Raw genomic sequence first — 24,518 nt, forward strand, 5'->3', positions numbered from 1 at the left:
CAGCTTTCTGGTGCACACCCTCTCTGGAGCCCCTGCTTTGTGTGTGTTCACGTGTTCATGTGTGTGCCTCCCCACCTTCATCCCTAGCGGGTGTTGTGTAGCGTAGTTGTTGCTGTAGTTGCTACTAGCTGTTGTTCATTCTGTGTTTGCGTGCGCACAGTTGTTGCTTTCTTCGCATCACGCGCCACTCCGTCGGCTCAGAGTTCTCGTTGGCGTGCCGTGCTCTGCTAGTGATGCCTCTCTGCCTGCTTCCTGGTGCCTGATTCCATTGGTGATGCTGCTCCTCCTGTGATTCCCTCTTGGCTTCCTTCACCCCTCCCGCTCCTCCTTTCAGCCCTCTCTGCCTCATATGTGCGGATGATGGACCAGGGTTCCGGGGGCCGGCAGATAGACAGGAGTTCTAACGGGAAGCAGACTGGGGTTTCTAGCTTGGATGGATGTTACCTACCTCACGTGGTTCGATGGACTCGTTAACTTAACTTTTACCGTGGGGGGACTGATCATTGCTGCTCATTGGAATAGAGACTCCTGGAATCCTTCTGGATCATGTCACTCTGACGTGGCTGGGGCTCGACTGGATCTGGCTCTGATCCTTCACTTACACTCATGTCTCACCTGTTCCTTCCCGAGGAGAGAGACAGAAGCCTTTCCTCGAGAGACGATCAAATGTTTATACTCCGGAAGCAGAAGCAGAGAGAGAGTGGCGGAGAGGTACTCTTGTTTTAGACTTTGAAGGTTAGCTCTTTTAGCCTTGGTGCCTCTTATAGCAGGGCTGCAACGTTCTTCACCTTGTGCTTTACTTTTTGTGTGCAAGTGTTAAAGTCCCCTTTTACCACCCACGCCTGTTTGTCGTCCCTGTGTACCACACAGGTGTGCCACCGACATGGATTCTGATGTGGAACGCAGATGTGGGCTAGGTTGTGGAATGAGGTGGCCGGGTGAAGCGGCTGGTGAAATGTGGACGGCTGTGGTGATGACTGAACTGAACTCCCGGTGATAGTTCCCGCGGAGAATGAGATGATCAGACAGGTCAGACACTTCTTTCGTTTCCAGGAGAAACCATTCTGTCAGACTTCTTCCGGCCTCCACGGCGTTTCACCACCAGTCAGATTTCTCAAGGATTTCTGACGTTCTGAGTGGACTACTAGACTTTTCAGGTCCACATCCGGCATCATCTGTTCCTTCAGCCATGTAAGCATCAGACAAACGCCGTCAGACAAAAGATGTCACAATCCGACTGATCCTTGAAAAGACATCATCTGACTTATGTTCCTTGGCTTATTTTCCAGCTGGGAAGGATGCTGAGCTCCGGGGCTCAGGTGAGGTTGATGGTCTCCTCGCGTTCTTTGGCTCGATCCCCCTCGATGTTTTGTCAAACCCGTTTCCCCGTGGTTGGCTCCACTAATGTTGATGTGGCTCCACGATTTATATCTACCGTGGCAAATGGAAATCGAAAAAAAAAAGTAAAAAAAAATTGAAATAAAACAAAAGTTATCAAAAAATGCAATGCTGCGGGAGTTTGTGGTGCTGAAATGTGGTTTGTGGCAAAAATATTAAAAATAAACACAAAAACTAAAGGGCGCACATTCCTGCGGAGCTGCACGAAGCGCAGGAAACAAAGAACATGTTTTGTATGATAAGAAAAACCCTTAACTCAACAAAACACATGATGTATTATTCAGCATATAAAAAGACCCGAGCATAGTCACCGTAGAGCTGCTGCTGTTGCATTCAACACAAAGGAAATGTTAGTCATAATAATAATAATAATAATCATTTATTTTATATAGCGCTTCTCAAGGCATGCCGACATCCCGAAGTCGCTTTACAGAGTCCAGTAGTCACACACACAGTCATCCCGGTGGTGGTAAGCTACATCAGTAGCCACAGCTGCCCTGGGGCAGACTGACGGAAGCGTGGCAGCCAATCAGCGCCTACGGCCCCTCCGACCACCACCAACACTCATTCACATCCATACGAACCGGGGTGAGGCTGCGGTGCATGTCATTGTGGGTGACCCTTCATCAGACTGGCAGTGGAAAGTTAGCAGGTTGTCAAAAACAAAAACTGTTGCTAACCAAGTTAAGAGTAAGCAAATTAAAAAGAGTCAATTGAAAAGCTAAAACGACTTTATGTCAAATGTACTCACGTTAGAAATAATCGTGTTTTTGATATCTCCTTCTGTGTTAGAGTGTTTGCGAAAAGCAACTCTCTATTTTCAGTGATTTTTGGTTTTAGATTTCAGTTTGTTTTGAAAATGCATCACGTAAGCACTACTTGTTGTGATGTTCTCTCTCTTTTATTGGAAAACCACAGCACAACTTGTTTTTTTAATTTCCAGTTTCCCATCGTGGCATTCCATCCACTGTCTTTTTTCTCGTTCTGTGCTATGATGCTTTTTCTGCTCAGGACCTGTTTAGTACATATAGAGCCATTAAATGAAATTTAGCAATGTAAACAAACAAGACCAGACAAGATTTGTACTCCTTAAAGTGAAGGAAAACTGAACTGTCAACTCACATATATTGACACATATGTATACAGCATGTGTGTGAGAGAGTCTGGGTTTTGTTTTATTTATACCCGGGACAAACACTTCTGTACAGTTTCCGGACTCACAACCACCAACTGAAATCCTCATGTCTACTGTTTATGATGGGGCAGGAACGTGGGAGAGCAGCAAAGGCAGGATAATTCCTCCAGTTTAAACTGTGGCCTAGAGAAAAAAAACTAGAAACTACTAACATTACAGTCCACAGCTGCACAGGAAGTTCTCTTGGGACTTTATTTACTTATTTTTTTACTACGTGAACATGGTGGGAGGGATAGTGAAGAGGTTACTGTCCTTCAGACTAGAAACTGTGCGGTCACAGTAACCTCGGACTCAAACTCAGTGTGAGATAACAAGGGATCTAAGGACTCTATCTCTCTCTCTCTTGACGAGCAAACAATAACTCAAACACGGTGGGTGAGATGAACAAGGTCACACAACATCATTTTCTTCATATAGATACGTTTTTCGGTGGAACGGAAAAAAAAGATCTGGTATTCAAAGGGCAACTCATCTGATTTTAAACATCCAGTTCAATTAAAGTCTTAAGTCTTAAAAAACAAACCTAATTGTGTGTAGAAATCCTGTGTTACAAAGATATCTGTGGAGTTTAGTATGACATTGTCATTTGGGGGGGGGGGGGGGGGGCAATGCAATACAATACTCTGTTCAATAATACTTAAAAACAGGGCATATCAGACTCTTCTGCTTTAGTTTAAATAATTTTCAATAACATTTTTGAAAATGTTCACATACATTTCCACATCCATAATTAACAGTTTTAGGGCCAAGTATACATCTGTTTCATGGTAAATTGTCAACGTTTCATTTGTTTGATCCTTAAAAAGGCATTTACAACATTGTTGACTAGGGGAAAGGGTTAAAGGCTAATTCCAACATTTAACATAACATTAGATGGTTAATAGACATCGACAGTATTTCTCTTGCAGCTTGGATATTGCTTAATTTTTTAAAAATAAATTGTAAAAATACTGTGAACTATCTTATTTACACTGCTACTTCTAGGACTACTACTAATAATGATGATAATAATAATAGTAATAATAATAATAATAATATTGACATAACTCCCTTTCAATCCCACATGTGACAAAATCGTGCACTCAGTGAAATAGTTCCAAGAGATGACAACGGGCTTAATGGCAGATTAATGCGTGACAAGATATTTGCTGAACAGACTAAATAAATAAAAAGAGAGAAGAAAAAGGAGTCTCGTGCGCGCACACGCGCTCTGACACAAAACAGCGCCCATAATTTGACCGGATCACCTATGAGTCATGTTGAAAAAACGACCTCCACTCCCACTTTTCTTCCCTCCGCCTCATTCCCCCTGAAGGCCACCAACAACAACAACAACCATAAAGTCATTGCACCGAGGTTCCGCTCTCGCAGACGGACAGCACGAAAGCGTCTGCTGGACCAATTACCCGCGGCCCCGCCGAGCGTGTTGCGTGTTTTCCTGGGCGGACTCTGTTCCCTTTGCCAGGGCAGTGAGGAGCAGCAGCGGGGCGAACAGCTCAGGACCGACGCTGCCGAGCTGACAATGGGGTCGTCTAGGGCTCTGCTCTGCTGCACCGCATGGGTCGTGATTTTACTGAGCTCAGCATCCACGGGTTCGTACTTTTTATTTCCCCACTTCTTTGTGTTGTTGTTGTTGTTGTTGTTGTTATCATGTCAGAAATAGTTGTGTTTGCTTCTTGGCTGACTCCATTTTTGTTCGTGTGAGACTAAGTGGGTTCATTTCGCCTCTGGACCCACTGACATAAATAAATAGCGAACTGACTTTCACCTTTATTTACCGTGCACGACTGTGTTCGTCTCCAGAGATGAAACCAAAGTACATCTTTAAGTAGCCTGCTAATGCTTAACTTGAATATGTATATGTTATGGTACATCTACTTCACTATATTCCAAAGGCAAATGGGCCTTTATGCTCTATTTCTTTTATAGTTATAACTTCTTTTGCACATCAGTATGAATGATGTGATACAAATTAGCTCCACCTCAACCAGCAACATTAACATCATTAAAAGCAATTATATATTGTGTAATATTCTATAATCTGTGAGAAAATGTCTTTGATAATACTTCAACATTTTACATTTAAATGTATTTATTATTATACTGTGATATTGCTGCCGTTACTTAAGTAAAGTAACACTTATTCCACCACTGGCGGTCTCTCAGTATAATTAGTACATTAAGACTTGTATAACTTTGTCTGTCTTTCTCTCTTTGTGTGTAACATTTTCCAGATGATCGTGACATGGAGCAGCGTGAGGTCATCTTTGACAAAATCATGCAAGGTGCGTGTGTTCACATGCTAGTGCAGTATCTCTGCAAGGACCAATTAGAACCTCAGAGGTTCAGAGGGGCATTCGACCCCTCTCTCTACTTCAAGAGGCTATTTTAAGATTTAGGACTGCAGTTTGAGATTTAGGATTTTGGAGCTCCACTAATTGTACCCATTAAGTTTATTTTGCTTGTCACAAGGACTACTTCTTAGCTTTTTAAAGGTCTATGTAATGTCATCTGTGGCTCTGGATTGACATACTAAATAGATTCCCTTCAGCAAAAGATTGCAGGTTATGCATGACTATAGTTGATATATCTGAGGTCAGGTTCAAGTGTAGAACATAAAACCGAAGTATCTCTGCCTCTGGTGCCTTGAGACATCAACTTTTTTGTAAATCCTTGTTTTAAAAATCCATGTGTCTTTCAGAGATGGAACAACCACATGCCTTCATTTTGCAGAAAGAGGTGGACGTGACAGTTCCAAAGGGTACTGTCAATCTTCTTGTCTGTTAGCATGTTCCTGTTTTGACAAAACATTGGAACATTTGTCACATATTGGTTTTTTTTCTTTCAAGATTTCCCAGAACAGGTGGAAATCACGAATAGCAGAGGTAAACATCTATCCATCCATTCATCATCTATCTATCCATCCATCCATCCATGTTGCCTCCTTATTTCTATCTTACTCCCCTCAATCCTGTAAAATAAAGCAGCAATTACTATATAGAAAGAAAACACTTGAAAAGTACTGTTTAGTAATACAATTCTTATTCTGTCAGGGGGTTTCAGACCGGGAGTTCTGACACCTATAGGACATTTGTATCCATTTTCCTCTCTTTATTTAGAGTTTTTATGAACTTGTTGTAAAAGTATCAAATAATAATATGATTGTCTTTTCATCTAAGGTCTTCCAGGTTTTGTGCCCCGTTCCTTTGGTGGTCCTCCCATGTTAAACTACCCAGTGCAGTTCCCCCTTGGGCGACCGACCTCCGACAATCTCCAAGCAATCTGTCTCAACAGAGAATATCGTCCCAGCTACTCAAAGTCTTACTTTCCTGTTTCTGGCTTTGGCCAGCTGAAGAATATGGCCAAGACTGTCAATAAGGCAGAGTCCTGGTTGAGCACATGCTGCAAAGGGAACCAGACGTGGGAGAATGAAGTGACGCTGTGTTGCGCCACAAAGGCAGTACGTTTTCACAACAGCTCCTACCGCCGATTCACTACTTTCTTACTCTGTATAAATAGAAGATGATGATACGATATATTCATTCCACTTTCTCCAGAAGCAAGATGAGAGACATACTCAGTGTATGCACTGTGGAGATAGTTTGATCCCAAACCAAAATGATTTAATGTTAAATATCAAAATGCATTTAATGTCATCCACTTGTGTCATTCATTGAAATCAAACACTAAATTTTTTAAATAGTTTTGTTTTACCCCAAACATGAAAGGGGCATGACACATTATTCACATTGCTGAGATAATGGTAATTGCATTTCTTCAACAAAGTTGAAGGCCTTTGGTGCTCTGAGTTGATAAGTTTATTATATGCATCACAGCGTGTCAGACAGGCCTGGGCATGAGCGCCAGTGGAGCGGACTGAAGGCACCCAACCAACCTGTCTTAAATTCTTCAGATTTTAAGCATTAACTCAATCGTATCGCCTCCCTCTTACAAGTGTGTCTCAAGATTTTCTACATCATTACGGTTGGCAAATCCCTCGACATACAGCTTGAGGCATGCAGAATTCATATCAGTATCAAACGACTTAATGCATACTGTGTGTTTTGTGCCTACTTCAGTGGGAGCTGTCAGTCCGATCCTTCTGTGAAGAGGACACTTCAATTAAGCATCGTATTTATCACTGCTGCTTCCTGAGAGGCGACGACATGCTGAACTGTTTCCAAAACGACGCTCCCAACCCAAACTACGAGGCAACAGAGGAGCTACCGGTACCACCACTTCCCTCAACAGACACCTTCAGCTTTGACCCTAACACTTGCCAGAGGTAGTCTATTCATGGAAATAGCTCAAATGATCACCAATAAAAATGTTGATATTGGCAATCATGTCTCGGTTGAAATGCAAGGGTAATGTCAATGGGTTCCACATTTCAACCTAACAGTTGTCAAATGGAATTTAACATCCATGCTCTCATTAAGAGGACACAATCAGATTCAGATTTGAATGAGCTGCTTTAACACCAGATAATGCCTTGAAGAATATGGCCTGAAAAAGTATCTACTTTTCTTATGGTCAATAAATACTATAAAAAGACAAAACATTTTACAAATATTTGTGTCCAAATACTATTTAAAGTGTCAATGGGCCACACAATTGCACTGGGTGACATTTTCCTTCATTACAATAACCATTGACACTAGTTTACTTTAATTTGATTCCACATTGTCCTGGAGCTGTGAATACTCATCAGAGCAGCAAATGTGTATAAATCCACAGCTGAAAATATTACCCAACAAATGCACAAAACACCCTTCTTTAAATGACATTTGATCAAACCTGCTGTTCCCAGTTTGTAATACCAGGCCTTCTGTTAACAAACTATATATTTTTGAGTCGTGTTTAAAGACTTATATCTTCAGTTGGGAATGAGACTGAAAGAGATTGAGTTGGGAAATCAGTAGTGTTTCAGTTACCAGTGAGACAATGAAACATGACCCCCAAGGTCCAGTTCACTGATCCATAAGGTTTGAAGGCTTATAAGACACACAACATATATATTATGAGAAAGAATGTGACTGCTTTGGAAAGTTAATGTGGTAGCCCATTGCCGGATGCTGCTGCATTGTAGGCCGGCAAAGGTTCAGCTAGTTACAACCTTGCTTGATAACCTTGCTTGATATACTTATTCAGATTATTATAGGGCGGCATTATATTTTACACAGGGCTTGATGCACTCTGAATGCAACCTACTTCTCCAATCTACATCTTTTTTGGGATTTGATGAGAATAGGGCCACACATATCCTTCAAATGGAACAAATCATAGAGAACATCCCATTGGTAAACACAATTCCTTTGTGCTACATTAAATGCATCCCAGAGGCTGAAGCAGGTCAGGGTTGGCTCTGACCTTATGCCTCATACTTTACAGGACAGTGATGACTCTGCACAGTGTCAGGGGAAACAGAGGAGATGTAGAGAAGAAACCATCTGCTCCTCTGAAAGTTGACATGAGCTTTCCTCCGGGACGACCCACCGCTGACACGATTGAGACGCTGTGTCGCAACAGGAAACAGCGCCCACTCTATAAAACCAATTGCCTGACAGGTCTTGGGTACGAATGGCTGGCTCGTCAGGCAAAGACCATCAATCGTATAGAAAAGGGATTCAAGCAGTGCTGCAAGAAGAATCAGCGTACGCTCAACTGTGCTGATCAGAAGGTAGAGTGAAACAACTACAAATGTACATATTTTGCTTAATTTAGACTTTTTGTTGCCTATCCATGTCCTTCGTGTTTTTTTTTGTCACTTACATTTTTTTATTCGTTTAGACATATCAACATAAAACAAATACAAAAATGTCAGACATAAACATAAAAATATATATACATATTTATATATTATATATACATATATATACACAACATATACATACATATATACATATAGATACATATATAGACACATATACATACAGGACTGTCTCAGAAAATTAGAATATTGTGATAAAGTTCTTTATTTTCTGTAATGCAATTTAAAAATTATTAAATATTAAAAGAATAAAAGGCTTGCAATATTTCAGTTGATTTGTAATGAATCCAGAATACATGACATTTTTGTTTTTTTAATTGCATTACAGAAAATAAAGAACTTTATCACAATATTCTAATTTTCTGAGACAGTCCTGTACATATATATATATATAAACATACATACATATACACACACACACATAACACAGGACACAATGATATATATACATATATATATATACACATGCCTACATACATACACACATACCCACATACATACACATATACACAGAAATATATATAAACACACATATGTAAACCCCCCCCCCCCCCCCCAAAAAGAAAAGCAACCCCTTTGTGTTTTTGTATTGTAGTGGCGTGAGGAGCTTGACAAGTATTGTGTTGACGAGAACGGTGGACAGGTGGATTTCCACTGTTGTTTGGACGACGTGTCAAATGATCGATACGACTGTTTCCGAGATGTTTCTCCTGACCCACATTATAACACGACCTCTGCCACTAAAGAGTTCTCACTCCACAACATCTGTGACACTCACAAGATTGTCAATAAGAAGTAAGAACTAACTTCCTACATCTGACTTTGTTTTTCCTTCAATCTCTTCCTCTTTCATGCTCTTTTTTGTTTTGGCTCTGGTACAGTTTCTCTTTTATTTCTGCTTTTTTCTGGAAAAGAAAACAATAGAATATCTCTTGTGAAATGTGCTACTTATTCACAGTGTTTTCTGTGGTATCAGTATAACACATGGTCACAATCTGTGCACAATGTAAAGTTAGACACATAGTAACAATGCCACTGTGCTTTAGGTTCCCTGTTGGTTTTCCTCTCAAGAGCTTTGTGAACCAATGCTGCCCCCTGTCTGAAGATCACAAGACTGCTTGTTTTGAGCAGAAGGTGAGTTAAAAAGGAAGTAAGTCTGTCCATAAATGTGTAGAAATCAGAAGAAAAAGTTTAAGCTGGAACAATTTCAAATGAAATATTTGAAAATTAAAGTTTAGAAGCTATTGGTTTTAACCCAATGTTACAATGTTTTAATGATAGTACTTAATTGTTTGTCATCTTATTCTTTCTCCATGAAATCAGATTGAGAAAATATCAGAGATGTGTTCATCAAGGAAGACCCTTTCTCCAGCTGTCCGTCGTTGTTGCCTCACATCTTCACAAAGGTTTACACAGTGTTTCTCCAAAACTCTCTTGGATGCCATCTCCAAAGCAACCACCGTCTTACGCCAAAAGAAGAAGAAGAGGTGCCCCCTCTCCTAAACTCTTTTGACCTTTTACTGCTGACCCTATACTGCCTGTGTGCCATAAAGGGAAACGCCAAGCTAGCAGCATAGTTGACCTCCAATCACTGAACAGGAACAATTCTGTAAAGTATAAGTCTGTAAGAAAATGTGATCCAAATTCTAGCTTTATGGGCTTCTAACTGCTTATATAATTAGCTTTTTTTTCCTATCTGAAATCACCTTCGAAGCATTGTTATCACAAGAAAACATTTACAATGAAACACAAATATGTTGTGACTTTACCACTACTTGTTATAGGCTGCTTATTTTTCTCTCATATGTGATTATGAATGCATTCTATTGTTTCATTTGGACCTGTCTCTGGTTTTGTTGTGAACCTATCTACAACACTTCTTAGAAAAACTTTTTTTAAATGTACTTTCCATGTGGTTTACTATCTTCTTACATGCAAACTGTATGTTGTTCATTTAACCATGCACTGGTGTGCCTGGTATAAGCTACAATGAGTTAATAAAACATAACCAATTCGAAAAGGATTGTTTGGCAAGCAAATGTTAAATGTGTTGAACACAAATAAGTTAGTGAACTATGTCATGAAAGCGCATCTTTTAGGAGGACATTTGAAAGATGTCAAAATATCACTTGGACAAATGTTCACAAATAAGCCGCCATGATTTAGTTTATTTTTCGTTTACATGTGCATTTTGTTATTCATACAATATGTTTTAATATTGTGCTCTTAACATTGCAAAAACAATGATTTTGTTAACATCTGCCCAGTGACATTAAATGGAAACTATAACACTACAAAGTATTTGGTTTGATGAAAAAAATACAGGTAACATCATTCAATATAGCAGGAAAAAAAGGACAATGATGTGCAAAGACAAAATAAACATATACATATACAAACTACACGTAATATGTACCACAAACAAGGTGTTATGCATAGAACTGCAGCGTAACTGAAATAAACGATCATAAGACCATAAAACTGAAACTGCTCCACGTCCGTCCACTGGGGGCGCTGTGGCGGCACCAACGGCAGGACTCAACTGTCGGTCTGTAATGAGTCAAATCGTAATGGCGACTGCTGGAACAGCAGACTGTGGATCAGCAGCCCAGACAGGTATCTAGTTCACGACTCTTCCCGCTTCGTTGTCTCAACTCGAACGTGAAAACAGAACTAGCTGAAGTTCTGTCGCGATGACAACGGCTCGGCGACCGTTAGCTTTCCCACGTCCCCGGTTAGCCTGTTAGCTAGCTAATTAGCATCGAGGCATCCCACCTCACCAATGAATCAGGCGACGGATAACTTGTTCCGCTGCCTGGTTGACGGACCCAGGCTGGTTCAATCGAGCTCCAGTTCGTTATCTGAACGGATACACGCATTATAATTGTGTGGAATAACGTGTGAAGAAATACTCCCCGGACCACGTTGGCAAGCCGGTGTTGCGGTTCAACCTGAGTCCCTGTTAACTGGCGACCTTCGGTCGAATGCGTCTGTTGTTGTCGTAGTTACGGCAGACGTTGATAATAGCAAGAGAACACGCAGCTGTCCTCGCGAATGCCGCATTGTTTAGTTATACAATTCAATGGGAAACCTTCTCGTGTCGTGTCTGGTCTGAACATACCGGAGGAGACGATGTAGAAGAGAAAGCGCCCAGCGACTTGAAGCGTCGCGTGTTGTTTATGGGTTGAAACAGGAAGTTAGCAAACTGCCCTTCCTTTGAAATACATTTGGTCAAATAAATAAACACTTAATCAACATACAATTGGGAGTCTGTTTTGGGCAAACATGTACCACGTAGCATAACTCTGTAGTACAAAAACAACAAAATATATATATATAAGGATGTTACGGGATTCGAACTCATGTCTCTGGGAGGAAAACAGGTTAATTGACGGGGATCTTACCACTAGGCCAATATCGACACGATTTACCCTGTTCGCACAATTAAATAACCTGCACTGCGGTCACTGGTCACCACGAAGCAGAGAACCACCAGATCAACTTGTGACCAACACACTGCCGACCACCATGGAGCATGTTGACGTGAACGAAGGAGCTCTACAATAGTGATGGCTTCTCAAACAAATATTCAGCTGTTTCAATTCAAAACGTCTTTAAAGGGCTGCACATTAATGAGGAAAATGTTTGTGTTGTTGTCATGAGGTAAACATACACAATCTGGACAATAAGGCCAGAAATGGTCATACATGTATGAATATACAAACATTACACCCATATGTGATTGTTTACCACCTGTCATATTTAAAGTAAACTAAAGAAGTGACCTGTACTGTTTGACTTCTCTGTGTTCTTGGCTGGCCACACAATTAAGAATTCAACCAGCCATAGTAGTAATTTCGTTGTTTGTATGCTATGGAGTTAGCAGGAGGTGTAAGCTGTGATGGATATATATTGTTTCGTGTCTTGGGCTCTAACGTTTAGTGGCTTGTGTTTGGGTCCTTGCAGCCATGGGACACTAACGTCCCCCTGTTGTGCCCTCGTCCCCCTGCCTGTTGAACCCTCCTCTCTCTCTGTCTCCAGCTTTGTGGTAAAGCGAGCAGACAAATCCTTTTTCCATTGTGTAGCTCCAGCACGAGCACCATGTCAGTTAGTTTACTTTACAGTTTCACAGGTGATTTTATTTTAAAAGAAAATATTTATCTTTGGGATTTTTCTCTCTATTATTTAAACCAATTACACAGACTTGTCAGCCGTAACTAGTTAGTAATATACAGGCTCTGCTGTCCCTGTTCAGCTGATGAGAGGTTAGTCTGGCATCTCTAATTTTAGATCTCTATGGTGAGTCGCTCATGAACTGGTCGTTCTCAGTTTTCAGTGCCCACGCAGACGGGTGGTGGGCCGTTCAGCTTCTTGACAGGACACATCATGGGGAGGTTGCATCTTGCTAATCCATTTAGTTGTGTGCCAGTTAATAGCTTATCTGTTTGCAGAGGAGTTGCTCTGCCATTGGTAACGATAGTCTAAATCAGTGAATATTAATAGTGACTTCAGAGTGGCTCTCACATGGCCAAGAGTGTACAAATACAAGATACAGTGATCTGTCAAACACACACACACACACACACACACACACACACACAGTTGAGTGACAGTAACATACTGTGGTATCGAGAATACTATTCCGAATTGGGCTTGTTTACTCATCGGTGGCAAGAACCAGTATATTTATGGAGTCTTTGTAGGCAGAACATCTTGTTCGGAGATTGCATATCCCATATTATTGCCTTGTGTAGGCTGCAGGCTACAAGTGAATGGGGTTGGCATGGAGTTGTTTAGTAAACAGAGGAACAGATGATGTGCCTATTGTTGTAAGGCTGGCAAGTTAAAGTAGTTGAGTTGGATTATTCCTATACCCTGTATCTGATGCACGTTATGTTATTATGTAGTTCTATGTTGGCTCATGATTTTTTTTTCAAAGTGATGAAATGAGTAATGCGGTTGATGATTATTCTCATTAGCGATTAATCTCCTAATTATTTCCTTTATCAATCAATTAGCTAATTTGTCTTTTTATATGGCAGAAAATAGTAAAAACATAGCCTGCCCATTCAAATTTTCCAAAGCCCAATGCATCGTTTTGGGCGTTGGACCATAAATCCAAACCCCAAAGATATTGTCAGTTTTGTGAAGCTAGACCAGAACATTTTAGTATTTTTAAAAATTTCTCAATTAGCTAAATGTTTTCTGCACAAATTCTTTTTTTCATTGATAATTTCCACTCTCCATGAAACACATTTCTCATCCCTGTACACTGTCAGTATATGTTGGTTATTAGTTAAGCCGTTTAGGCTGACCGTTTCCTACTCCACAGATATTGGGACTCAGTTCTGGAGGAGAGCATTTCAGCGAGGTACTCGCATGTGCGCGAGTGTTTCTTTGAGAGTGAGCAGAAACTGCATGAGTAATGATGATATAGTGAGTTTCACATAATAAGAGAGAGAATGTAAACAATGATGTTCATTGTTTCCCGGAGGATTGCTGTGTGTCCCTGTTAACTGAGAAGAGATGCATGGCATTCAGTGAATCCGCCTTATTATTAACACTCCCATCGTTTGGGGATTGTAGTGTCAGCTCTTGTGCATATTCAGGAATTAATTGGCTGGGCGGAGCTTAATTTCCACACACAGGATTGTTACTACACTTGTACAATCTCCCAAGCATCCTTTTTGTGTATCCTGACCTATGGCACTGCAGCATTGATGTACATGTTGCCATTGGTTACAGGCAAGAGGTGCTTGCAGAGTGGGCGAGTTTAAACAGCAAGTTTATATAAGGGAAGTCATGTTGAGCATTTATTTTGTATTTCAACTGTGTGCCCTTCTTTCAATACTACTATGTGCTATGGTTGTTATCATGCTTACCCAGGAGGATAGAGTCTGGGTCATTACAATTTCACTTCTTATCTCTGGTTATGGAGCCAGTCAATTTCACACACACTCGGAGGTCTTTGCTTGGTTATGGCTTCAACTTTCCTTAATCTGTTTTCCTTACCTATTAGACACTACTGTTAAGCGGATTAGCTGAGTGTCCTGAATGGCTTAATTTTACAACAATATTAGTTATGTCTTAATGTTACCATCTTCAAGTTAATTTAAAATGATAAATGCAGAGTTATTGTAAGACGCAGTTACAAAAAGACCTGAACATTGTAGTTTTGTTGAAGGAGGTTGTGACTGAAGAGACTCATCGTCAGGGAGCAGATGAATCTGGAGCAGCCAGCTCAGGGGAGAAGTAGTTCCAGTTCACATCGAGCTGGTGTATCGAGGGCAGCAGTTTGGCAAGTTACTGGAGCCATATTTAGTTTGGGGCTCATCCTTATTGGCCTTATAGTCATCCGCCAGGACTGAAAATAGCCCTGCTAATTATCCAGCAGAGGGTTTCTTAACCCTTGTGTTGCCTTAGGGTCATTTTGACCCGATTCAATGTTTCACTCTCCTGTTACCTTTATATTTACTAACATATTTTACCCTTTGGGTTTAATTTGACGCCAGCAATTAAAACCTCCAGAAAATAATTATTATTAATATTGTTTTCCAAGTTTAAGTGTGAGGCACTTTATGTTTGTTTGTTGACTACCGAAAGAACACCGACATTAAACATTGAATGGGGTCAAATTAATCCTAAGGCGGGGGGAGGGTGTAATATTGATTCGGGTCAAAATGACCCTAAGGCAACACAAGGGTTAAACGATCATTAACAAATTCTTCAATGTTAATAGCTGTTAATAAAAAGTCTCTTAAAATAATTGCAAATGTCACATTTAGGCCAACATGGGTTGAGTCTGAACAAGAGAACTCGTGGTTCCTTAAGGCGTTGATGATTTCAGGTTCTCAAAATTCAGTCTCTTTCTCACATTGTAAATCCCACTTTACCTTGTTTTTCTGTCTTAAGGGACCAGTGGCATCCAGAAAATGGCCCCTTCAGAGGTAAGGATGTCAGAATGAATCAATAAGAGACCAATTAAAGTGAATTTCTTTGGTACTTATCTAATTGCATTACACATAAAGGTATCAGTCACACATCGATGGAGCCAGACCAACTGACATTGCTGTCAAAACCTTTCCCTCCACAAAACTTGAGGGTTCAGCAACTTCTCAGAATCTGCTTTTCATGTGAAGATGTTTACAAACACGGCAGACCCTGTTAAGACATGTTCTCTCTCTTCCTCTCCTCAGATGCCTGGCGCTTCAGGCCCAACTCAGAGTATGAAGAAGACAATCGGCCACCGGGGGGTGGAGACCACCACAGGAGAGACGACCTATAAAAAGGTTAGAACGGGGTGGGCTTCAGTGCTTTATTTTGGACACCCACATCTCTAAGCAGTAGTGGTATAAAGTATTTTTTTAAAGTTTGGTGTTTATTATCCGTACAGATCCTTCTGAGGTAGATTAATTACTCTGTGTGAACCATCACAGTGTCAAATAAAGTTTACTGACTAATGTTATATGCCAAGAGTCAGTAAAATATGCCTGATAATGCTTTCTGTCTTTTCCTCTCTGACCCCTCTAGACAACCTCATCTGCCCTCAAAGGTGCCATCCAGTTGGGCATCACTCACACAATTGGCAGCTTAAGCCAAAAGGCGGAGAGGGATGTTCTCATGCAGGATTTCGTGGTGGTCGAAAGCATCTTCTTCCCCAGGTTGATGACTAAAGTTGTAGTTGTTTTGTTTTTTAAACATTATGAGTTTGTTTTTATTTCATGTAGTTTTATGGCCTTTGGCTCTCTCTCTCTCTCTCTCTCTCGTATGTTTTCAGTGAAGGCAGTAACCTCACTCCTGCTCACCACTACAGTGACTTTCGCTTTAAGACCTATGCTCCTATTGCCTTTCGTTACTTCAGAGAACTCTTTGGCATTCGGCCAGATGACTACCTGGTCAGTACCTACACCAAACACACACCATGTGTACTATGTTTTTCATGCCTTTAATCACTGTTCCAATCTTTCTCTTGTAGAATGGTTTAGTTCAGAGGTTCAAACCTGTGGATGAACAGCGTCCCCTAAATTGTTAGGCTCCCAGTTTTGCCAATCCAGTAATGACTGCAATTAGGCGAGTGCATCTTCCCCTGCCAAGACGTTTCATTATGTATCTTCATTCTGCGATATAGAAACAATACACTTGACTCGGTATAACAACACTGTTTCAGATTCAGTTATGAAGTTATCATTTGATTCAGTTTAATTAAATTCTTAGTATTCTACGATTTCTATATTTCTGATGCCAATATGGCTCAATGCACCCTGCTAACCTGCTTATATATATATATATATATATATATATATAGTAGCTTGGACGGTTATGGATGTTCTTTCCCCAAAACATAACTACAAATTGTTGACACTGTAGGAGATCACTGACATCACAGGTCTGAGTACAGCCTTTATCCAAATGTATTTTTCTCTTTATTTTTTCAAAGCTGGCTGTTTTGTGATATCTGCACTTTCGAATTGTCCACTCCCACTGATTAGAAATCACTCAATTTCTCTGTTTAACTTTGCCAACAAAGTAACTTAATCAATCAATAGTTTCTGTCAGAAGTCTATAGTGGTTAATATGAAGTGACCTATTGGTGGTACCAATATAAGTATTCTAAGCAGTCATTTAAAAAAACGAAACCCCCATTAAGAACCACTGGTTCAGTTAAATTAGAGCTCTGGATATGCCAACATATTTGCTTTGTTTCAATTGGATACTAACGCAGACTCTGCTTCTCCTTGAAGTATTCTCTGTGTAACGAGTCACTGATCGAGTTGTCTAACCCCGGAGCCAGCGGATCCCTCTTCTATGTCTCCAGTGATGACGAGTTCATCATCAAGACAGTTCAACACAAAGAGGCAGAGTTCCTCCAGAAACTTCTACCTGGATACTTCATGGTGAGCTCAGTATCCATGTTTAATATGAGTGAATTGTATTTTATCAACTATAATTATGGGAATGAGACCACTGCTAATTTTTTCTGTCTTAAAGTGTGTCGTATATCTGTTTCCCTATTCTTCCTCCCTTCCAGAACATAAACCAAAACAAGCGCACCCTGCTGCCCAAGTTCTATGGACTGTATTGCATTCAGGCAGGGGGCAAGAATATCCGTATTGTAGTGATGAACAATCTTCTGCCTCGGATCATCCCCATGCACCTCAAATACGACCTCAAGGGCTCCACTTATAAGAGACGAGCTTCCCCTAAGGAGAGAGAAAAGGCCGTTCCCATTCACAAAGACCTGGACTTTATCCAGGACTTGCCTGCCAGTCTGCTGCTGGAAGGGGACACCTACAATGCCCTGTGCAAGACGATTCAGAGGGACTGTTTGGTGAGTCACAGAAACACCTGCCTCTCACTGATGTGCATTATTTTGTCAAATAGATGCTCAGAATCTGACTTTCTCAACACCAACACCAAGGTGTCCATCATCAACTCGCTAAACAAAGACATTTTAGATCCAGTTGTTTTATGAATGACACAGTGGATATGTTTTATCCTGTTAGTTATCAACGGATGAAAATAAAAATGCACACAGACTAAGGTGTCGGGCTATTGAAAGCGGAATTAAATGATACTGACATCTCTAATGCTGTGTGTAACTTGGATTTAATGCATTTTGGAAAGCCAAACAACTTTATGTAGCAGAGGTTGTGTATTATTAAAAAATATCTCTTTCCATTAGAGGCTAATCTGTCTTTGTGGTTACTTTGCTTCTCCAGCCCACTTAAGTTTAATGCTACAGTGGTATAAAATGACTTCTCATTTATAATCTTCTGTTAACCCTTGTGTTGCCTTCGGGTCAATTTGACCCGATTCAATGTTTAACCCTCCTGTTGCCTTCGGGTCAATTTGACGATTCAATGTTTAACCCTCCTGTTACCTTTATATTTACTAACATATTTTACCCTTGAGGTCAATATGACCCCAGCTATTAAAATCTCCAGAAAATTATTAGAATTAATATTGTTTTCCAAGTTTAAGTGTGAGGTACTTTATGTTTGTTTGTTGACTCCTGAAAGAACACCGACATTAAACATTGAATCGGGTCAAATTGACCCGAAGGCGACAGGAGGGTTAAATATTGAATCGGGTCAAAATGACCCGAAGGCAACACAAGGGTTAACTCAATTACGTGTCCACTTTGTCGATTTGAATTTTCCTTCTACAACAGTGCGAGCTGACTCTTGATGTCTAATTTGCTTTTGGTTTCTCTTCTTTGTATCTCACCCTAATTTTGTTGACAACTTTGCAACTTCAAAGCACTCTTTCAGCTCCACTATCTGTTGCTGTTTAACATACTCTGTGGTTTTGTCTATTAAACTTATGCGTGAATGCTCCATCCATTTATTGTATTTCTATGTTTTATGTAGCTCTTGCAGAGTTTCAAGATCATGGATTACAGTCTGTTGATGGGCATCCACAACATGGACCAGGCCAGTCGAGTTCGGGAACGTAGCGGGGGAAACTCTGGTGACAGCGGGGGGTCGGAGGGAGCAGTGACCCCAGATCGTCGCTGGCCACAAGCTCAGAAAAGTCTGTACTGTACAGCCATGGAGTCCATTCAGGGGGAGGCTCGAGGGAAGGGAGCTTTGGATTCAGAAGATCAGTGAGTCCCAATGCGTAGCTGAATTTGAACTAGTTTTATCTGTCGTGTATTGACGTTTGAATCGGACATAATAATTAAATGACCCGCTATTGTCTCTCTTGCCTTCTCCCTTCAGCATGGGCGGTATTCCATCTCGTAATATGAAAGGAGAGAGGCTGCTGATCTACATTGGCATCATCGACATTCTCCAGTCCTACAGGTTTGTTCAGAGCAGCCAAATCAGTTCCTTGTTTTAACATGTTTTCCTAATTCCCGAACAAGCTTCCATCACCCGTTTCTGTAACTTCCAGTTATTAATTTAATCTTGTCTTTATTATTCAGGTTTATTAAGAAGTTGGAGCACTCCTGGAAAGCCTTGGTCCATGATGGGGTAAGCGCCTATTAACTGTAATGTTTTATTAAGCTAAAAAAGGTGTTAAGCAGAGAATCTGAGCAGATTAGCAAAGAGTATACAAATCATTTATAGCTATAATTGCAATAAACAATGCAGAACTGGAACAGTTTGTCACTATTCTGTTTTATTGACAGATGATTGATAACAAGACAAGACCCTTTAAATACGTTACCTTAGGCCTCAAGAAATTACACAATTTCCCTTTTAGTTACTAGTTTACTTGAATAATTAAATGTAATGGATCAGGCCAGTCGAGACGTTTGTTGGACATTTTGATTGCGTTGAGACTTGAGTATCTCATGGCTCTGTTTCTGTTTCACCACTTTAGGACACAGTTTCAGTTCACAGACCCGGATTCTATGCAGATCGTTTTCAGCAATTCATGTGCAACACGGTGTTCAAGAAAATTCCACGTAAATTAATCACCTGGTGGATTAATTAACAGCATAAGGCGAATACTCGAGGGGCCCATGTTGATCATTTCCATTTTTCTGTCCTCCAACTTCTGCAGTAAAACCATCTCCATCTAAGAAGAGTCGTGGTGGAGGTCAGGGAGGTCTCAGGAGGGCCCCCACACTGGGAGCTCCCACACAGCTCTCCCACTCAACAGGACAGTCAGCTGTTGACTGCAGACTGGTCTACCACAGCCACTTTAAAAGCACAGATTCAGAAGCAGACAGTGGTAAGAAGAACTGAAACGCCTTGAGCAATGTGGCAAGAACGTCACGTCGACCTGCTGGTCTCATGCTGTGGTCCGATTGGAGAGGCTTGGTTTTGACATTTGGTTTCTTAATGGTACTTTGTTTTCAGGTGTGCAGTTGGGCAGACCAGATCTTGTTCCGAGGACCCCTCCGCTGGGGGAAAACCCTTCGGACTATGAGGCCAACCTGTCTACCTCGTCACTTGGCAGCACAGGAGTCGCCTCCATCTCTCCTCCTCTACGGTAAAGCCTCACCAAGTTTATAATGCACAACTTCATTCTCCCACCTGACTTTTGAACTTTCTTTTAATTGTCTGTGCCCTGACCGTTCCCTGTAGGTCTGTAGGGGTAGAGGTACACAAATCGGCAAACACAGAGCTTGACCATCACAGGTACAGAAGGCGATGATGGATCATTAAATTACAACCACATCAGTCTGAAAAATGACGGTGTTTTTCTTGCCTGTGTTAGTTCTCCATGAATTTAATTTTCTCTGTTCCAGTTTGGAGGCAGAAGGGGCGGTCGATAATTCAGGCAACTTGTCTGGAAACGAAGATGTCATTTCACTGTCGGACATCATCCCTGAGACCAACATCTGTTTTGTAAGTCTAAACATTGAAATCCTAGATCCGATAATGCAGATTATTTATGACCTATTTAAACCAGGAAGTATTCGTTGTACATTTCTTGGTATTTACATTAGTTTCATCTTCTCAGTAAACAAACGGATATTTGAAGACGAGGCGTTTCTGGACGAGCCGAGGTGGGTGGAAGAGAGGATAAAGAGAGTGAAAGTCGCCCATCCACCACGCACCCGCCGTTGCACCTCTGGTCACCCAAACAGTCCATACAGGGATCGCTGACTGAAGCGGCGAGGTGCAGTGGAGGTTGTGACGATGAAGAAAATAGTCACGAATGAAGATCACGAAGAAGACAATATGCGGAAGGCTTTTGCTTTCCCAGCCATTCACGTAAAAAAAAAATGAAGGATGCTTCAATGACATAAAGGACACGATAATTAGTTGTATATTGTTACAAGCCCAGTGGATGGGGAAGCCAGTCAAGTTAACCATAAAGAGACGGTCACTATCCTCACTTTTCGCAGCATGAAGCGATTGTGAGACGACACGGACAGCATTTCAGTGGGGACACGCCCATTTAAGAGCACAACAAGGGCATGGCCTGCATGTGTAGGACTGAATATTTGCCTCTGTGTTCATGCGGAGTCGAAGTGGGTTCACATTTCTGTGATTTACACAGAAACGTTCCCGTTACCACACTTCCATTTCCCCCTCGTTACTCATCAACAGTGGCACTCTAAACCATCAACAGTAACACTTACTGCTGTTGACTCCGCAATCATGTATGCATTTCTATTTACTGTTCTGGATGTACAGTATTTGTTTGAAGTTAGATCCCGAAGCAGCGGAGAAACGGGTTCAACCAGACCTATACGACCATTTTGTTTCATGTTATGATTTAAGTTATTCTGCTGGAAGCCACAGTGGTGCTGCAAACGATACAACTGGATCTCACCACTGCTGAATGTACATTACAATGTTTTCTTGTATAGAATGTGTCTTATTAACGTGGCAGACCACATTTGTACAACCCTGAAAATCTCCCCCTCTGATGTGACCGTCTAGATCACAGGTGTCAAATACAAGGCCCGCGGGCCGAATGTGGCCCGCCACTTCATTTCATGTGGCCCCCGACGGCTTGAAAGACACACGATCACCTTTTCTTAGACATTTATGACAACAAATCCCATGCTTTTATTTTGAAGGTTTCAGATGAAATGGATTTATGTTATAATATTAGTCTTTTTTCATGTACAGTATTTCTACACTCAAATAAACAATAATTAAATGACGAGACAGAGATTTAACAATATGTTGGGGAGTAGTTTATACGTTTATATACTTCTGTTACAACCGGCCCTTTAAGAGGCGGCCATGATGCAGATGTGGCCCACGGGGGAAATGAGTTTGACACCCCTGGTCTAGATAACTACGGAGAACAGCTGTCGACAGCATTGCTGGCCAGTAGATGCTGTGAAATTAACTCGTAGAATATTAATTTCCAGCTACCGTCATTCGTCTGTCATGTCTGCCTTTTACATGCTCGTCCCTCCCCCGACATGTGATGTTAGACATCTCATTTAAGGTATTACTGACATGTTTTATCCGTGAGTGTTGTGGTCACACAGAGGCCTTATCACTACAGCTGAAGGTGTCAAACTGCCATTTGTATGTCTGGACCAAACAAAAATACTTTTTGATTTTAATGCAGACACTCTACAATCTATTTTGGTTGTGTGTATGACGAGTGCTCAGTGGCTGCGTTTCATCAGCGCAGCTAATCCTGTTAACTCCCCCGATGTCTGACAGTGAGGATGTTTATCCCTTTATTATTAATTTCTGCAGGTTACAGAAATGACTCCCGCCCACAGCCCCTCTTGGACCAATATTAATAACCATGTGTACAACTAATGTTTGTATTTTTTATTTTTTAATGTAGTTTCTCAGCGTTTACTCGGCTTTGTATAACAATTTTACTTTTTTCACACAGTTTTTTTGTGTTTGTTGTGTAGGGCACAAGCTGCAGAGAGCTTTTTACCCCACAAGATGTTTCTAATACAGAAATTGTAATCACTACAAAGTGACTGTAGCAACACTCGAGATGTTAGACATCTCATTTAAGGTATTTCTATTTATGTTTTGTAGGCACGTTTGGTCTATGCAGCAGAGCGGGAGAGAAGGGGAAATGTGAGTTGTGAATATAGAAGAAAGGAAAACTACTCCATGTTCAGCTGAGGATTTAGGACCGAGTCTTTTGTATCCTAAGCCAGTCGTGGCACCAAAGAAAAGAGTTCTTTTAATTGTTCAGGATCCAGTGCAGTGGACATGAAAATGAAGCCAGACACTCCTTGATACCGGCTTGGACTGATGCATTGTACATGGTAATAGCACTGGGTTGTCCTGTGTTTTTAGACTGGATGTTTGTTTTGTTTTTGCTAAATAATGTCTCGTCTGATAAGCTGTATCTGACATCAATTTATTGTTTCTTTATCAAAAAGTTTGAGACATTTCATGATTTAACTCCACATTCCTGTGAAATTCAGTTCAAATTCACTACAGTTGTGGTAGCCCTTTGTGTAATTAGGATGATGTACTAGAAATGTATTGTTACTGATACTATGCTGAAATATAATAAGTGGATTATTTCAAACTTTCAAATGTTGTATTTAGTTGGTTGAGTCAAACAGCCACCAAAGAAAAACCTCCAGGAAATTCTTTTATCCAGATTATGTTTGGTTTTATTTTGTAACTTTCTTTTTTGATGGGTGGTACTGTGTAACTGCCGGAAGCAGACCTGTTCTGTCGCAGTTATGAGCCACACCATGGCACAGTAGAAACATCCTACGGTGCTTAAACGGCGGCACAGTCAGTGCAGACACTACAATATGTTTAAAATAATGCAATATACATAAAAACCACAAACTCTGCCACATTTCATTTCTAAGAAGTATATTTATTATGATTGCTGCAGGCTGGAATGTATACTGACAGAAGGATGTCTGAAACTTTATAGCGTGTACTGCCTATGAAGGGGGACTATTGACAATTTCACTTTTTATATTTGAAGGTTCAGATTGTGATGTGATGGATATATTTCGCTCCACAATGATTCTGGGTTGTTAATCTCCCAAACTTTTCTACATGAATGTTTCTCAATGCTGACGAGCCAACATTGCTGGTTGTCCTATAATGCTTCAATTACTATATTTTTACTGTGTATAAAATGTTTATATGTACATAGGAGTCACGGAAATGCCTTCTCATGCAATATGTGCTGCCTGTCCCTCCTGCCATGTGTCAGTTATGTAGTGGTGATGTTTTCATCTTTGATTTTAAAGGATTAAACATATTTTCTAAATCTTGGTTTTGGTCTGTTTGTTAATGTCTTAGCTAACTTCACTTTACTCTGAATAATAATGCAGGTATCCAACGATCATCTCTAGAGTATAATGCGTTTTATTTGTGGTTTTAGATATGTAATTATTTCAATTTCTTACGCTCTGGGACAAATTTAGACTCCCCATCTGCCAAAAGCTGCCTTAATTTCATACTCCATTTAAACACATCCTTAAGTGAAGCGCATGTCATACATACAGCATCTGTGGACCTTTGTCATCATACCGATGAATGATTGAAAGGAGTCCTGCTCCTGGCCTAGGATGGTGATGGGTGCTTCAGTAAGTTGACTCTTGAGTCTTGATGGTCGTTTTGCGGTCCACTCACAGCTGAGCCAAGATGTTGTCAGAGCGCCAGGTGTTTGGAGCAAATGGCAGCATCAGGAGGTCTGTGCCCCCTTCCCAAGTATGCATTCTGATGACCTTCTTTCTTTTACTTTCCCCCACCATACTTCCTGTCTTACACTCTTTTAACTATT

General features: G+C 40.8%; 2 protein-coding genes across 2 annotated transcripts; both read left to right on the plus strand.

The window, feature by feature from the left end:
• The first annotated feature begins 3,842 nt into the window (after positions 1-3,842).
• Positions 3,843-10,386, plus strand: LOC130213245 (extracellular matrix protein 1-like). Its single transcript, XM_056444722.1, has 10 exons — positions 3,843-4,185; positions 4,828-4,878; positions 5,295-5,354; positions 5,443-5,478; positions 5,773-6,053; positions 6,673-6,878; positions 7,985-8,273; positions 8,959-9,158; positions 9,410-9,497; positions 9,687-10,386. Exons 1-10 carry the CDS (start codon positions 3,843-3,845, stop codon positions 9,864-9,866), a joined length of 1,734 nt encoding a protein of 577 aa, XP_056300697.1. The 3' UTR covers positions 9,867-10,386.
• Positions 10,387-10,476: 90 nt separating this feature from the next.
• Positions 10,477-24,007, plus strand: LOC130212698 (phosphatidylinositol 4-phosphate 5-kinase type-1 alpha-like). Its single transcript, XM_056443828.1, has 16 exons — positions 10,477-10,979; positions 15,276-15,310; positions 15,560-15,652; positions 15,894-16,024; positions 16,141-16,258; positions 17,105-17,257; positions 17,392-17,691; positions 18,734-18,969; positions 19,085-19,168; positions 19,291-19,339; positions 19,692-19,776; positions 19,875-20,045; positions 20,174-20,306; positions 20,402-20,455; positions 20,566-20,665; positions 20,781-24,007. Exons 1-16 carry the CDS (start codon positions 10,919-10,921, stop codon positions 20,781-20,783), a joined length of 1,806 nt encoding a protein of 601 aa, XP_056299803.1. The 5' UTR covers positions 10,477-10,918; the 3' UTR covers positions 20,784-24,007.
• Positions 24,008-24,518: the final 511 nt, after the last annotated feature.

The sequence above is a fragment of the Pseudoliparis swirei genome, chromosome 22 (assembly GCF_029220125.1).
Source record: "Pseudoliparis swirei isolate HS2019 ecotype Mariana Trench chromosome 22, NWPU_hadal_v1, whole genome shotgun sequence".
NCBI lineage: Eukaryota > Metazoa > Chordata > Actinopteri > Perciformes > Liparidae > Pseudoliparis > Pseudoliparis swirei.